Here is a 12,641-nt window from a genome sequence, read left to right as displayed (position 1 = left end):
TGACTTGACTTCCCTCCGTGCCTTTTATCCTGATAGTCGTTTACCTTTTTTACTCTTTAAAGCCTTTATTACAAATTTAAACTGAAATGTCAAGTCTAAACTAGTTGCATAAAATGTTCCACAACGTTGATATCAGTAACAATAAAGACAATTTAATTAAAGAAATGGCTTCATTTTTGGATCCCTTAGAAAATACTATTAATGACTGCAGTACAAAATGTTTTATTTTTAGTAAAAATATTTTAGGTAGAAATAAGGACAATCTTTCGAACTAAATATATTACAGAAAAAAATATTATTGCGCCGACCCTCCTTCTCTTGACGCATGCGCATTGGTTTGTCTCGACGCAACGGTTTTGAGAGCGACCATTTTTTAGGACAAAACGGATTTTTTCCTGTTTTTCTCACGCAACACGGATATTCAAAGACAGTTTTTCCTCCAGGGGATTTACAGAAACAATATCTCGATAAGAAATTGTGATGAAAATCGCCGATTTAAAAAACAACAACCAGCGGGTCTTGTCATGTGATCAAAACTGGCCAATCAACGAGTCTTAAGCATCGACTACGGTTTGCCCTTTGTTTGGATTCATTTTGCGTTCCTGCTTAAAACTATTGAGGAATAACTCGGGTTTTTTTACGGGGTATGGAAAAGGACGATCCTTGCTCGCTAAATATTCACAATTGAAGGGTTGTTTGAACGTGATCCTGTTTTTAACCCAATGCTTCGCTCAAGGTTGGGACATGGTCACGTGTCTTCCCCTCCCCCACCCTGCCCCTCAGAATGGGAGAAGGGCGGACATGTTTGGGGAAATGTGTCGCTTTATAAAGTATCGGACGACCGACCAGAGGATGTTTAAAGACAACTTTTGTGATATCTTTTGGATTTACCGATCGATTTTTTTTTAAAACATGAATCTTTAGGATTTGGGGGGAAGGCGGAGGACACATTCCTCCTCCTCAGATCAATCAAAAACTTCATTTGATCACCCTATGTTATTTTCTGTGCCCTACAATGTTTGTGGACATTTTTTTGTATTATTTTGAATGTAGTTGTTGTTCGATTTGCATGTTTGAGTGACATTGTCGCGCTTGTGTAACCTTGAGGAGTGGGGGATGGGCGCATGTGATTTGGTAACCATTGAAACGTTCGACAAATTGTTTGGTGGTTTCTTTTATCTTGTGAGGTTTTATGCGTGCATTTAATTGAGGTTATTGTTTTGATCGAATGTTTAGTAAACGGTGGTTTGGGCCAACGGATCATTTTCTGTTTTAGTAGATCTAAACTAGTGATAAAATTGCTGCGTCATCCCGACGGCTGTCCTTGTGTGTAACGAATAAGTTTTTTTTAACAGTAACAGCCGCAAGGGAGGTTTATTAAACGTCATAGTGTCGTTATGCATGCTTAGTCGTTTTCTTTGTACGCCCTTTGTCTGCCACGCGGGCTGCGTTCGACGTCATCCACTCATTTATGTCATTCCACTCGAACTCAACGCGATTCCCGTGATATTTTCGTTTAGATTATGGCTCTCAAATGATACAAATAGTCTTCAATGTATAGTTTATTCGGGCACATGGGCGTATTTCGATTTGGTAAGGCATCATTTTAGTGTGTAAAGATGGCGACTGGTCCCCCTCTGCGGCTGATAACCTGTTTAAGTGTGGGGAGAGACCCGTAAGTGAAGGACAGCGACTTCAACCAATCGCATGACAGATTTTTGCACGGAAAGCCCGCGTCCTTTGTCCACTGGCCATCCGGCTTCTTTACTTTGCGTACGCTAACGTCATTTAAGACCTTCAAGTTGAGCGGCCCTTTCCTAATGCTTTCCCTGTCGCGCTTTTAACTACGGAACCAGCACGTATCATGTTGAAAGAAAGAAAAACCCTAAATATTGACCATTTTGTATTCTCTTTCATTAATCCAAAACGCGTCTGATGATCTCCGCTTCAAAGCCGTTTCTAGGTGTGTTAAAGTCGGCTTCTAACGATAGAAGCCAATAAGAATTCAAGAGGCGGGGACGTCCCCTATAGTCGCAGCCAATAGGGTGCGCCGTGGGTTTATAAAGTTACTGGCGTACCCGGGCAAGCGCCATTTCCACGAAGGAGGTGAAGGGCAACGTTACTGCTGTAAAGATCGGATAAGGAAAAAACACGGAAACCGGAACTGAACCGGATTCTGGCGAGATCATAGCAAAACGAAATCCGGATCCATCCTCATGGATATGGCCGTAAACCCGCTGATTGACAGGTATATACTTGTCATTTTGACTCTCAGCTTTCCATCGGAGGCGTTATTTCGTCACCAATATTTTTTTTATTTTGATTTGGTAGGACTAGGCTGTTTTTGTGTAGGTGCGCGCCAAAAAAATGTCCCCGGTCAAAGGAAGTCGGGGCCGATGTTGTGGATTGTTGTATCGTAGCGGGCACGGAGTTACCGACACGGGGATAAAATGTGCAGTATCGGCTGTGCTTGCGTGACACAGTTCCCCATCTCTTGTATTAGCAATGTTAGCATTAGCTCTCTGTAATCTTTTTGTGCCCGCTCGCCGATTCGCCACTCGTTTGTCGAATTACCAAACATGACGCTCTATGATGATAACTCGTTTCTGTTTTCGTTAACCAACCCAACGATTAGCATTTTTAGAGGGGAAACAAACGATGCCATTTGACCATCCCGTCCGTTTGTGATCCGTTGCCCAGGTTACACTCCGATGTCAGTCAAAGCTTACCAGATCGTAACATGTTTTTCTTAATTTTGTGAAAATAAACTACAAATGGACTACATACTCTCTCTAGTGTTACATTTTTGAGTTCTTTTATGTTGTACATTTTTAAAACTTACAATAAAGTACATAAACTGACAAATGTTTCCAAAGGCTCTCATTCAACAACTTACAAATACCTCGGGAATATGACACACCATTCACATGTAATTTCATCCACAATCACCCTTAAAAATAAATTCTGGCATTTCAAAATGCAAAGCAGTTTGAAGTCTAATCCTGTTAAAGGTACATTGTTTACTATCAGCCCCCACAGATGGCACTGTTGTGTAATGTGAATAAAAGCAGTGCCATGAGCGCAGTGATGCAGCAGGATGCCAGCCAACCACAGTGGCGATTACTAGGTTATGGACCTATAAACATCGGTATTGCCTTTTTTAGAGTCTATTTTTTAGTATATTAAGGTTTACGGTACCACTTTGTCACTTTTAATGGCGTAATAATAAGCACTGTTAACAGCTGACTGAGATTTAGTTGTTGAAAGCAGTCACTAGATGCAGTAATGAGGAAGCTACATTGCTCATCAGAAGAACTTCCTTTCACAAGTCTGCCATCTGCACAAAAAGCCAAAATTAAACTTCATGCCAGATAACATCTTGATTTTAGTGCATTTCTGTCGTGGATTTTCCCATTCATTACTAATGCAAAAGAAGGCCAAATGTAGAATGTCTAAAACGGTGTTTGTACATGTCCTTGAAATCCTTAATATACATTTTACAGGAGATTTTAAGGTTTGAAACATGCCAGGATTTTGGGTGAATTGCTTGAAATTGTTGCCATGGTTCCTGGTAGACAGAATATTGACCACACATTAAAATGAAAAATAGTCTGCTTAGAAATGACGCCTAGTGGCTTTGGTGGCTTCGCTTTGCCATTTTTCTTTTATGACTAACTGGCATTAGTTTGTATGACATCTTCACGTGAAGCCGAGAAATTGTATTTGAAAGTGTGTATCTACTTGAAAACCCTGACATAAAGTGTACCTGTTACGACCTTGGTGTGCTCTAGTTACCAAAGGGGGCGTTGTTTCGTCATAATTACTAAGCAGGAATTGGTTAACCTGAATTCCCCGCATGGTGCGGCCTCTCCCTCAAATTTGAATGACGTAAAGCACAGTTAATTTGAAGTTGACAATGATAAAATGCCACATTGTGCTCTCCACAGCTCCCATGGCGGGCTAGATGTTGGCCTCATGGGGCTCACGGCACTAGACCAGAATTCTGGCACGGCCGGAAAAAGGATCCGGAAGCCTTCACTGCTCTATGAAGGCTTTGAAAGCCCTGGGATGCCCCCACTGCACCAGACCGCTGCCACCGCTCCCCTGCAGCCCCTGGCAATAGTTCCTGGGCGGCGAGGGAAGATGACCAACCAGCTGCAGTTTCTGCAGAGAGTTCTACTCAAGTCACTGTGGCGCCACCACTTTGCATGGCCCTTTCATGAGCCCGTGGATGCAGTCAAGCTCAACTTGCCTGTGAGTAGTACACTTTGAGTAAAAGGTTTATGGTCTGCATTTATAACGCGCCTTTACCATTTATTGAGATAGCTCCAAAGTGCTTTACAATACACACTGATGGCAGTCAGCCATGCAAGGTGACTACATGCATACTCTGAGGCATTAGGGGTTCACTCAATATAATTATTTTCAGGGGTATATAACCTTTTTCTGAGGACCAAATTTTTTTTTTGACCATTTTAGAAACTATTTTACAAAGTACTTCCTAGTAATGACTTTTTAATTGGCTTTGGTTATTAGTTTCCTTTATAGGAGGGTTTAAACAAGAAAAATACGCAACTGGGGCATCCATTCTCTGAGGACGACACATTTTTGTTTTTTTAAGGACTTTTTGAGACACATGACCGACTAGAAAACAAGGTTTTCATGATTTTTCACATTACACAGCGCGTAAAGTGCAGGAAAAGAATGTATTGAAAAAAATATGTACATTGTATATTAAAAAATACTGCTTGGTAAGCCTCTTTGCATAAGACAACAATTAGGAATTTCTTCATATGAAAAATATTACTTCTGTATTGCAGACATTATGAAAATTGAACGGTAATGTTCAATCTAATTGTAAACATAGTGAAATTTGATACTTATGCATGATCCTTTTTCAGGACTATCACAAGATCATCAAGGTCCCGATGGACTTAGGCACCATCAAAAGAAGGCTAGAGAGTAACTACTATTACAGTGCCAGCGAGTGCATGCAAGATTTCAACACCATGTTTACCAACTGCTACATATACAACAAGGTAGGGCTCTAAATCTTGCCCGAAATGTAGCGTGCCACATCATTTCCAATGCTAAGACCATCGCGTTTGTGTGCCGTAGCCGTCAGACGATATCGTCCTGATGGCCCAGTCACTGGAAAAAGCATTTCTGCAGAAGGTGGCGCAGATGCCCCCCGAGGAAGTGGATCTGAGCCCTCCTCCTCAACGCAGTCGACCCGTCAAATCGGGAAAGAGGGGCAGGGGAAATGCCGGTGAGCTGCCTTTGATTGTTGGTTTTTACTGTTTGATGCAAACATGGACTTATCTCTTTTCTTTAGTCTCTGGGGGAGTCACCACCGCCCACCAGGTGCCTGCCGTTTCCCAGTCTGTGTACTCACCCACCACCCCAGATACTCCAGAAACCATCCTTTCCAACCCCACGCAGACCATGATGACCAATACTCTTGGCCTCACCCTTCCCAACCAACTGAGCATCCCCGCAATGAGCAGCCTGCCTCCCACACAGCCCACTACTAAAGTGAGATTGTCTGAAATTTTCATTTTTTTCCACAGGTTATCATGCATTTAAAACCAACAGCTTTGATAAATTAGAGGAAATAAAAAGGCTGATCTAGGTCCTATCCCCTTGACAATCAAAACACTTCACTATAATCATGTCATGTAATCAGAATTTTATAAGGCATTCCATGTAACAGAAAAAAACTTCTTATCATTTGAGAAATAACCGTATTCTCCGCACTATAATGCGCACCTAAAAGTCTTTTTTTTTTTTTCGAAAGCTGACCATGCGCCTTATAATACAGTGCGCCTTACATATGGAACAATATTAAGTCGCAAAGTCTTGCAACTAATGAAAGCAGCCGCCGACTATATTTTCCCCTGCACGCGAAGTAGTCCGCGGTGTATGCTGGGATTTATATACTGGCGTTTCATTGGCTAACCGATGTGTCAATCATCATTTGAATCGATCACTATTAGCTAAAGTTATTCGGAGGTAAAGGGGGTGGATCCTTTTTATCATTTACAGACTGGCATAGGCTAAAGAAGCAAAACAAACCCTGCAATTGGCCGAAAAAGATGTGTCAATCATCAATTGAATCGATCACTATTGGCTAAACTTATTCGAAGGTAAAGGGGGCGAATCCTTTTTATAGTTTACAGGCTGGCATAGGCTAAAGGGGCAAAACAAAGCCTGCATTGGCCGAAAAAGATGAATGTGAATAGCAAGTTGGGTTGACGGCATAGAGAAAACAGTATTTTACTATTCTGTACTGTATTTGTAAATATTTTACTCTCCTGGATTTACTACACTCATGGATATAAGAGGACCATGGTTGCACATTATTATTGAACACAACGACTTCGGTAGGCTACTCCGGCTATATAGTTTCCCAGTATCTTGTTCCAGAGTGTTTATTGTCATATGCACAGTAAAGTTGCAAGCGAAAAAGAAAATAGAAACTAAGGAATGGTTGGCATTTCTTGAATCCCAAGATTTTAACCTTCCGAATGATATTTGGAACGACGCATTTGAGTGACATCGTACGGACACCGCATCCGCACGTGTCTATGACACGTATTTACTTCTTTGCAAGCTTTCGGAATGTTAAGGGGGTTAAAAGTTTGACTGAACTATCTGACTGTAGCGCCTTATAATCCGGTGCGCCTTATGTATGTTAGTTATAGGACCAAAAACTATTTTTTGGGGGTGCGCCCTATAACCCGGTGCTATATAGATAAAAACACATCTGATAATCACATGTAGTATAATGTGTAGATTTCAGTAAATTCACACAATTTTTGCCCACTCTTTTTGTTAAAACTATATCTACAACAAGAACCAAAAGTCCATCTTGATCCGATGTGACCACTCCAGGTCTCAGTCAGTAGTTTCCATTTTGACATTGGAGACCTTGAAATCGTCATTGACTCGGTCTGAGGTTAGCTTTCAGCGTGTTCAAGGGGTTTTCGAGTGTTTTTGTTAGGCGAGGCTCTTGGCCAGGATGGAATCACAGCGTTGAAGAAAGACATCAGTTGTGACGGTCGGATTCTGAGCACTTTGTCAGACATTTTCCTCAGATGCGAAAATAGAAATTTTATATTTCTAATAGAGTTGCGTGTCATACAAGGGTGCCACCTCATACGAGCACCTCTAACCAAAATAATTTTGGTATATAAGTTTTTCTTTAACAAAAATCTTGCTCGCTATATATAGTAAAATCCAGTTCACGAGCAGTCGCAGAGGCTACCACTAGACACCGCTCACTGCCAGCATCAGCTGGTCCCTGTTTGCGCATGAAAAGTACTACAGTACAGGAAAAAATTGTACTGTATAAATGATTCTTGTGAGGGCTCTTTTTTTAAAGAAATTTAGTGTCCTGTAAGTGCTTACATATCAGCAGTCTCTCAATTTCATACTTGTCAACCCCTCCAAAAGCAAATCCTCCTTTCTACGCGATAATGAACTTTACGAACAAAACGCGGCACCTCTTTACTCTCGGGAAGATACCGTATGTAGAATACTGCTAAGAAATAGGCAATCTACACTGATGTGTCTGCTATTGATGACAGAGATGCGCCGAGATAATGGGCAAGACCTAGTTGGGCCTTTAAAAAGAATCCTTCATTAAATTTGTAACGTGCGTGCACATTGTACGTTGATCATAAAACCTTTACAATACTGGGAAAATGTATTGGTTGATATGTTTGCGATCTCTGACTCGTAACTGCAATCTCCGCAGCCCGCCCACACATTTATATGGCGATCATAATAAACTCAAATTTTATTTCATTAAAATAATCGTATTTTATCTTATTCCTGTATTTTTTTATGTTGAATTACTATTTCAATGTGTTTTTTATTGATCAGGAAGATATGTTTCATAGCAATTTAGGCAATTTGTCTTATATGTTTTGGAGGGTGTTGGAGCAGTTGGAGCTTTGAGCACGTTCCTGGAACTAATTAATCTTGTTTGTAGAGGTACCACTGTATTACTAAAGAGTTGTGGGTCGTATTTTAAAATGGTAAAAAGGATGTCGTTAGTGATTCTCCTTTCCTTCCAATAACAGAAAAAAGGCGTGAAGAGGAAAGCGGACACAACCACCCCAACCACAGTGGCCATGCCCATTATGAGCTCTATGAGCGTAGGTGGCATGGGATTAGGCATGGACACGGGGCACGAATCCCCTCTTACCCTCACAGCACTTGGCCTGGATCACGACGCTGGCCTGAGTCTCAGCCAAAGCCTCGGCATAAGCCAGGGTCATGGCCTCAACCAGGGTCTCTGTCTCAACCAGGGACTGGGCCTCAACCAAGGACTGGGCCTCAACCAAGCTATGGGGATTAACACGGATCATGGGCAAGTCATGCTGGGTGGGAAAGCGCCTGGTGGCTGCAGGAGGGGGGTGAGCGGACGACCCATCAAGCCTCCCAAGAAGGACCTGCCCGACTCCATCTTGCAGACGCCGGTGCGCCGCAGCAAGCTAACGCCCCAGCTGCGCTATTGCAGCGGCGTCCTGAAGGACCTTCTGTCGAAGAAGCACGCCGCCTACGCTTGGCCCTTCTACAAGCCCGTGGACGCTTCTTCGCTGGGTCTCCACGATTACCACGAGATTATCAAGCAGCCCATGGACCTCAGCACGATCAAGGTATGCCAGCACGTGGCCGGCTGCTTGTTCAATTTGAAACGATGCCTTACGTGAATCGGCTTTGTGGGCCGCAGAGGAAGATGGACAACAGAGAGTACACGGATGCGCTGCAGTTTTCGGCGGACATCAGACTGATGTTCTCCAATTGCTACAAATACAACCCCCCGGATCATGACGTGGTTGCCATGGCCCGAAAGCTCCAGGTAAGTCGGCGTTCAGTTGATCTATTTGGAGGATGCACTTGTATTGTGTGAAATTTCTAGAACAAAGGTGACACTTTGACTCTTCCCACAGGACGTTTTTGAGTTCTGCTTTGCCAAGATGCCGGACGAACAGCCGGCCCCACAAAGTTCTTCGTCTTCCTCCTCTTCCTCCTCGTCTTCTTCATCCGAGAGCGAGCTGAGCAGCGAGGAGACAGAGAGTGAGAGCAGCCCCAGTTCTGACTCCGAGGAGGAGCGAGCCAACCGCCTTGCTGAGCTTCAGGAGCAGGTAGTGTCATGTGTGTTGTCTTTTGATGCCCTTGCAACATCCATAATGGCCTGGCCATCTTGGATGGGTGATGATCTCACCTCTTCTCCTGATTTCTTCATTTTTCGCATGCTGATGTTTTTGAGTTTTTCCGTGACCTCAGTTTCAGATCATGCATGGGATGTTGTAAAATTGGTCTTAGCAGCCCTTTGATACTTTTATTAAGGGCTAAACAAGTAAACATGACTTGACTCGACCAGCAATGCAATTCATTGGCTATTTTTTGACTCACTTCTCTCCTCTGCAGCTCAAAGCTGTCCACGAGCAGCTCACGGCGCTCTCTCAGGGCCCTATAGTGAAACCCAAGAAGAAGAAAGAAAAGAAAGATAAGAAGAAAAAGAAAAGGAAGGGAGACAAGCACCAGAAGATTGAAGATGACCTGGTGCCCATCAGAGCCCCCAAGCTTCCCAAAGCTGGCAAAACTCAGAAAAATAAAAGCAACAAGGGGATGGCAGCTCCCATGATGCCGATCAAGAAATCCCAAAGCAAGAAAAACGGCAAGAGCAAGTGAGTACTAACACCTGCTGGGCTATGGTGGTACTGCTCGCATTATTGGGCGGGCAAACCCTTATTCTGCAGCTACAGCAGCTTTGATTATTGATCCTGCATCTTTTGTCAGGTCCAAGAAGAGCAGCATGATGTTCAGCATGCCGCCAGCAATCTCGGAGCCCGTTATGCACCATTTCGACTCTGACGAGGAGGAAGAGACGGCACCCATGACGTATGACGAGAAGCGGCAGCTCAGCCTGGACATCAACAAACTGCCTGGCGAGAAGTTAGGCCGCGTGGTCTACATCATCCAGTCACGGGAGCCGTCTCTGCGGGACACCAACCCTGAGGAGATTGAGATCGACTTTGAGACGCTTAAACCGTCCACGCTGCGGGAGCTGGAGCGCTACGTCATGACGTGCCTGAGGAAGAAACCACGCAAACCTTATGGTGGGGAGACGGAAAGCATGACATGACCGCCGGTTTCTTTTGAGAGAATCACTAAGATTTATATATGTGTGTTGCGTTCTAAGCCATCAAGAACAGTGCGGGGAAGTCGCGCGAGGAGCTGGCGTTAGAGAAGCAACTAGAGCTGGAGAGGAGGCTGATGGACGTCAGCGGACAGCTGAACTCGGGGAAGAAGCCCTCTAAATCCAAACGTATGTCTTGACCTTTTTTTCCTAGTGTGTTCAGACATCAGGGCTGCAACTAACAAACTATTGAAACAATCAGACGAATTGGGTGTTGGAAATGATAATACACACAAGAGAAAAGGGTCCAATGAAAAATACATATTTTAATAAACGAACTCGAGATTCACATTCAATTTGAATATCTAAACCCCAATTGGGCGCTGTGCTCGTTTAGTAGACTTATACAAATAAGAACGACTCGATAATGAATTAAAATCACGAAAACCTTTTTCTATCCCTGTAAAACCGCCTGGCTCTGTCAAGGGGTGGCACTGTTGTAGAACAAGATGAGGCACATTAACAGCAGTAGAACAGTAAATGAAACAAATATGATGTCCATTTTGTGAGGTACGTTCACTGGTCAACTGTAAATTCTGTAACAAAAGTACCTTAACCATTCTCAACAGATTAAAAACAAACGTTTGTCGTTTTTAAAGAAAACTGTTCAGCAAAACAGCTTTTTGTGAAAGGATGCATTTCAAGCTGAGCTTTAAATTAAGTGTCGTTTTTTTATATTTCTATTTGTGATCTCTTTTATCTAAACAATGCTTTCCATAAACCCAAGAGCACATTTAATGGTAAGACTTTTTAACTATTCAGCTCCTGATGTTTCAAGTGTCATTCAGGTTGTCATGGCAAACATGCACGTCTTTTCTCTCCCCAAACGGCAAAAACCTTTTTTTTTTTTTGTTCATGGGTTGACGACACAATCCAATGCGGTGGACACGAGGAACAAAACAGGACACTGTTGACAAGAACTGATCAAAGATACTCCTGCTATCTAGTGGTCGTTTATCATACTCGAATCATTTACTGACTATTGCTACGTGTTTAGCAGCGCCGAAGCCTTTAGAATAGTTTAAATCAAACATATTTTGACGGTTTGGCACTCTGGGACAATGCTTCTAAAAACATATTCATACATTATGGCACTAAATGAGTTAAAAATGTCCATCTAGGTTGAAATTCTCCCGAATTAAGTTATGGTACACGTACTCGATGTTGACACCGCCTTTTCTGTATCTTTTTACCGCTTGAGACCGACCCCGTTGTGCAGGCGCTGACTCTAAGCAGAGATTATGTTGATTTTGTGACGCGCCGCTCTGAAGGAAAAAACGCGTCTGGTAAAAATAGTTGACTTTTTTTGTCAATCATTGTTGACTTTCTGTTATCGAATTTGTCAACCAACCGTTGCAGCCCTACTCGACACGAGTGAAAATTCGCGCACTAATCTTCTTGCGTGTTCCCTCTCGTAGCGGAGAAAGCGGCTACGGAATCCAGCACTCAGCCGTCGCGTCTGAGCGGCAGCAGCTCCTCCTCTGACTCTTCCTCATCTTCATCCTCCTCGTCCTCCTCCGACACCAGCGAGTCTGATTCCGGCTGAGCAACCAATTCACGTCGAATTCTTTGTAATTATTTTCCAAAATGGCGGTCGCCCGACCAACCCACCTCTGCTGCACTGCTTCCCAGTGGACCGGACGGGAGCGGCTGCTCCAGGCCAAAGATGGCGCCCTTCCCAGGGGCCGCATGAGGGAGGAAGAGTTCCAATTTTTTCCATACTAGGGAAGTTTTATCGGGTTGAGATGTGTTTGCATGATTGAAGGGGGAGTTTGGGTGCTAGAGCCAGAGTTTGTTCTACTTCTGGAGATGTTTTCCCTTCTTACTGTGCTCGCTGTCTTGACGGTGTGTTTAGATGTTTTGTTCACTGACATAACTTTCTTTTATAAAGAAGCATTTTACTTCTTCCCATTTTGGGGAAACAAAAGCTGGTTTTCTTTTCAGATTTTCATAAGCGTTCGAGAAGACAAACGTTAGTGTGTGTTTGCGGCCTGCTGAAGTTCTCCATAGTTTTTTGACGCAGGCGTTGAAAAGTGGGCACGGCGCTCCACCTGTTTGGCGTGTCCAAGTTAAGTTTTTTTGGGGGGTGGGGGTGTTTCTGTACTCTGATTGCTCCTTGTGACCAATTTGCAAATAAAAAAACGATTGCAGCCTTTGCATTTGTGTGAAAAGCGGTTAACCACGTTGGAGCTGTTCAGTGTTTTGGAAAAGTTAAAGCAACTTGGCTGTACTTAGTGTATATGTACATGGTAATTATAAGCTGGCCGTATGATACTGATTTTCCAAAACGAGGATTAAAAATAATATGCAAATGATTTGAAAATGCATAAATCGGTATACCATAAAATACTTTTTAACGTATTTTTAAATGAAGGTAAATGCAATGAGATGGTTCAAATTTAGGGCTGTAAATGAATATGCTCATAAA

At 43.1% G+C, this 12,641-nt stretch overlaps 1 protein-coding gene across 2 annotated transcripts; it reads left to right on the top strand.

Moving 5' to 3' along the window:
* Positions 1 to 323: 323 nt before the first annotated feature.
* On the top strand, positions 324 to 12,363 carry brd2a (bromodomain containing 2a). 2 transcript variants are annotated; one of them, XM_088329385.1, is made up of 12 exons: positions 324 to 2,248; positions 3,948 to 4,254; positions 4,902 to 5,039; positions 5,119 to 5,269; positions 5,336 to 5,535; positions 8,088 to 8,666; positions 8,741 to 8,869; positions 8,961 to 9,155; positions 9,442 to 9,701; positions 9,814 to 10,133; positions 10,217 to 10,342; positions 11,632 to 12,363. In XM_088329385.1, exons 1-12 carry the CDS (start codon positions 2,217 to 2,219, stop codon positions 11,757 to 11,759), a joined length of 2,565 nt encoding a protein of 854 aa, XP_088185511.1. In that variant the 5' UTR covers positions 324 to 2,216; the 3' UTR covers positions 11,760 to 12,363. The 2 variants fall into 2 exon arrangements, with proteins under 2 accessions (XP_088185511.1, XP_088185510.1); XM_088329384.1 differs by having other exon boundaries at positions 5,119 to 5,535.
* Positions 12,364 to 12,641: the final 278 nt, after the last annotated feature.

Source organism: Urocampus carinirostris, chromosome 2, assembly GCF_059441175.1.
Source record: "Urocampus carinirostris isolate Australia breed hairy pipefish chromosome 2, RoL_Ucar_1.0, whole genome shotgun sequence".
In the NCBI taxonomy this organism is placed as follows: Eukaryota; Metazoa; Chordata; class Actinopteri; order Syngnathiformes; family Syngnathidae; genus Urocampus; species Urocampus carinirostris.
The sequence above is the reverse complement of the archived record's forward strand: the minus strand, read 5'-3'. Positions and strand labels throughout refer to the sequence as shown.

Bases quoted from the DNA above. Each gene is read 5' to 3' on its own strand.
- brd2a (XM_088329384.1), top strand. From the start codon at position 2,217: ATGGATATGGCCGTAAACCCGCTGATTGACAG. The intron at 4,255-4,901 runs GTGAGTAGTACA...ATCCTTTTTCAG, and splicing joins CAGTCAAGCTCAACTTGCCT to GACTATCACAAGATCATCAA. The intron at 9,702-9,813 runs GTGAGTACTAAC...ATCTTTTGTCAG, and splicing joins AAGAAAAACGGCAAGAGCAA to GTCCAAGAAGAGCAGCATGA.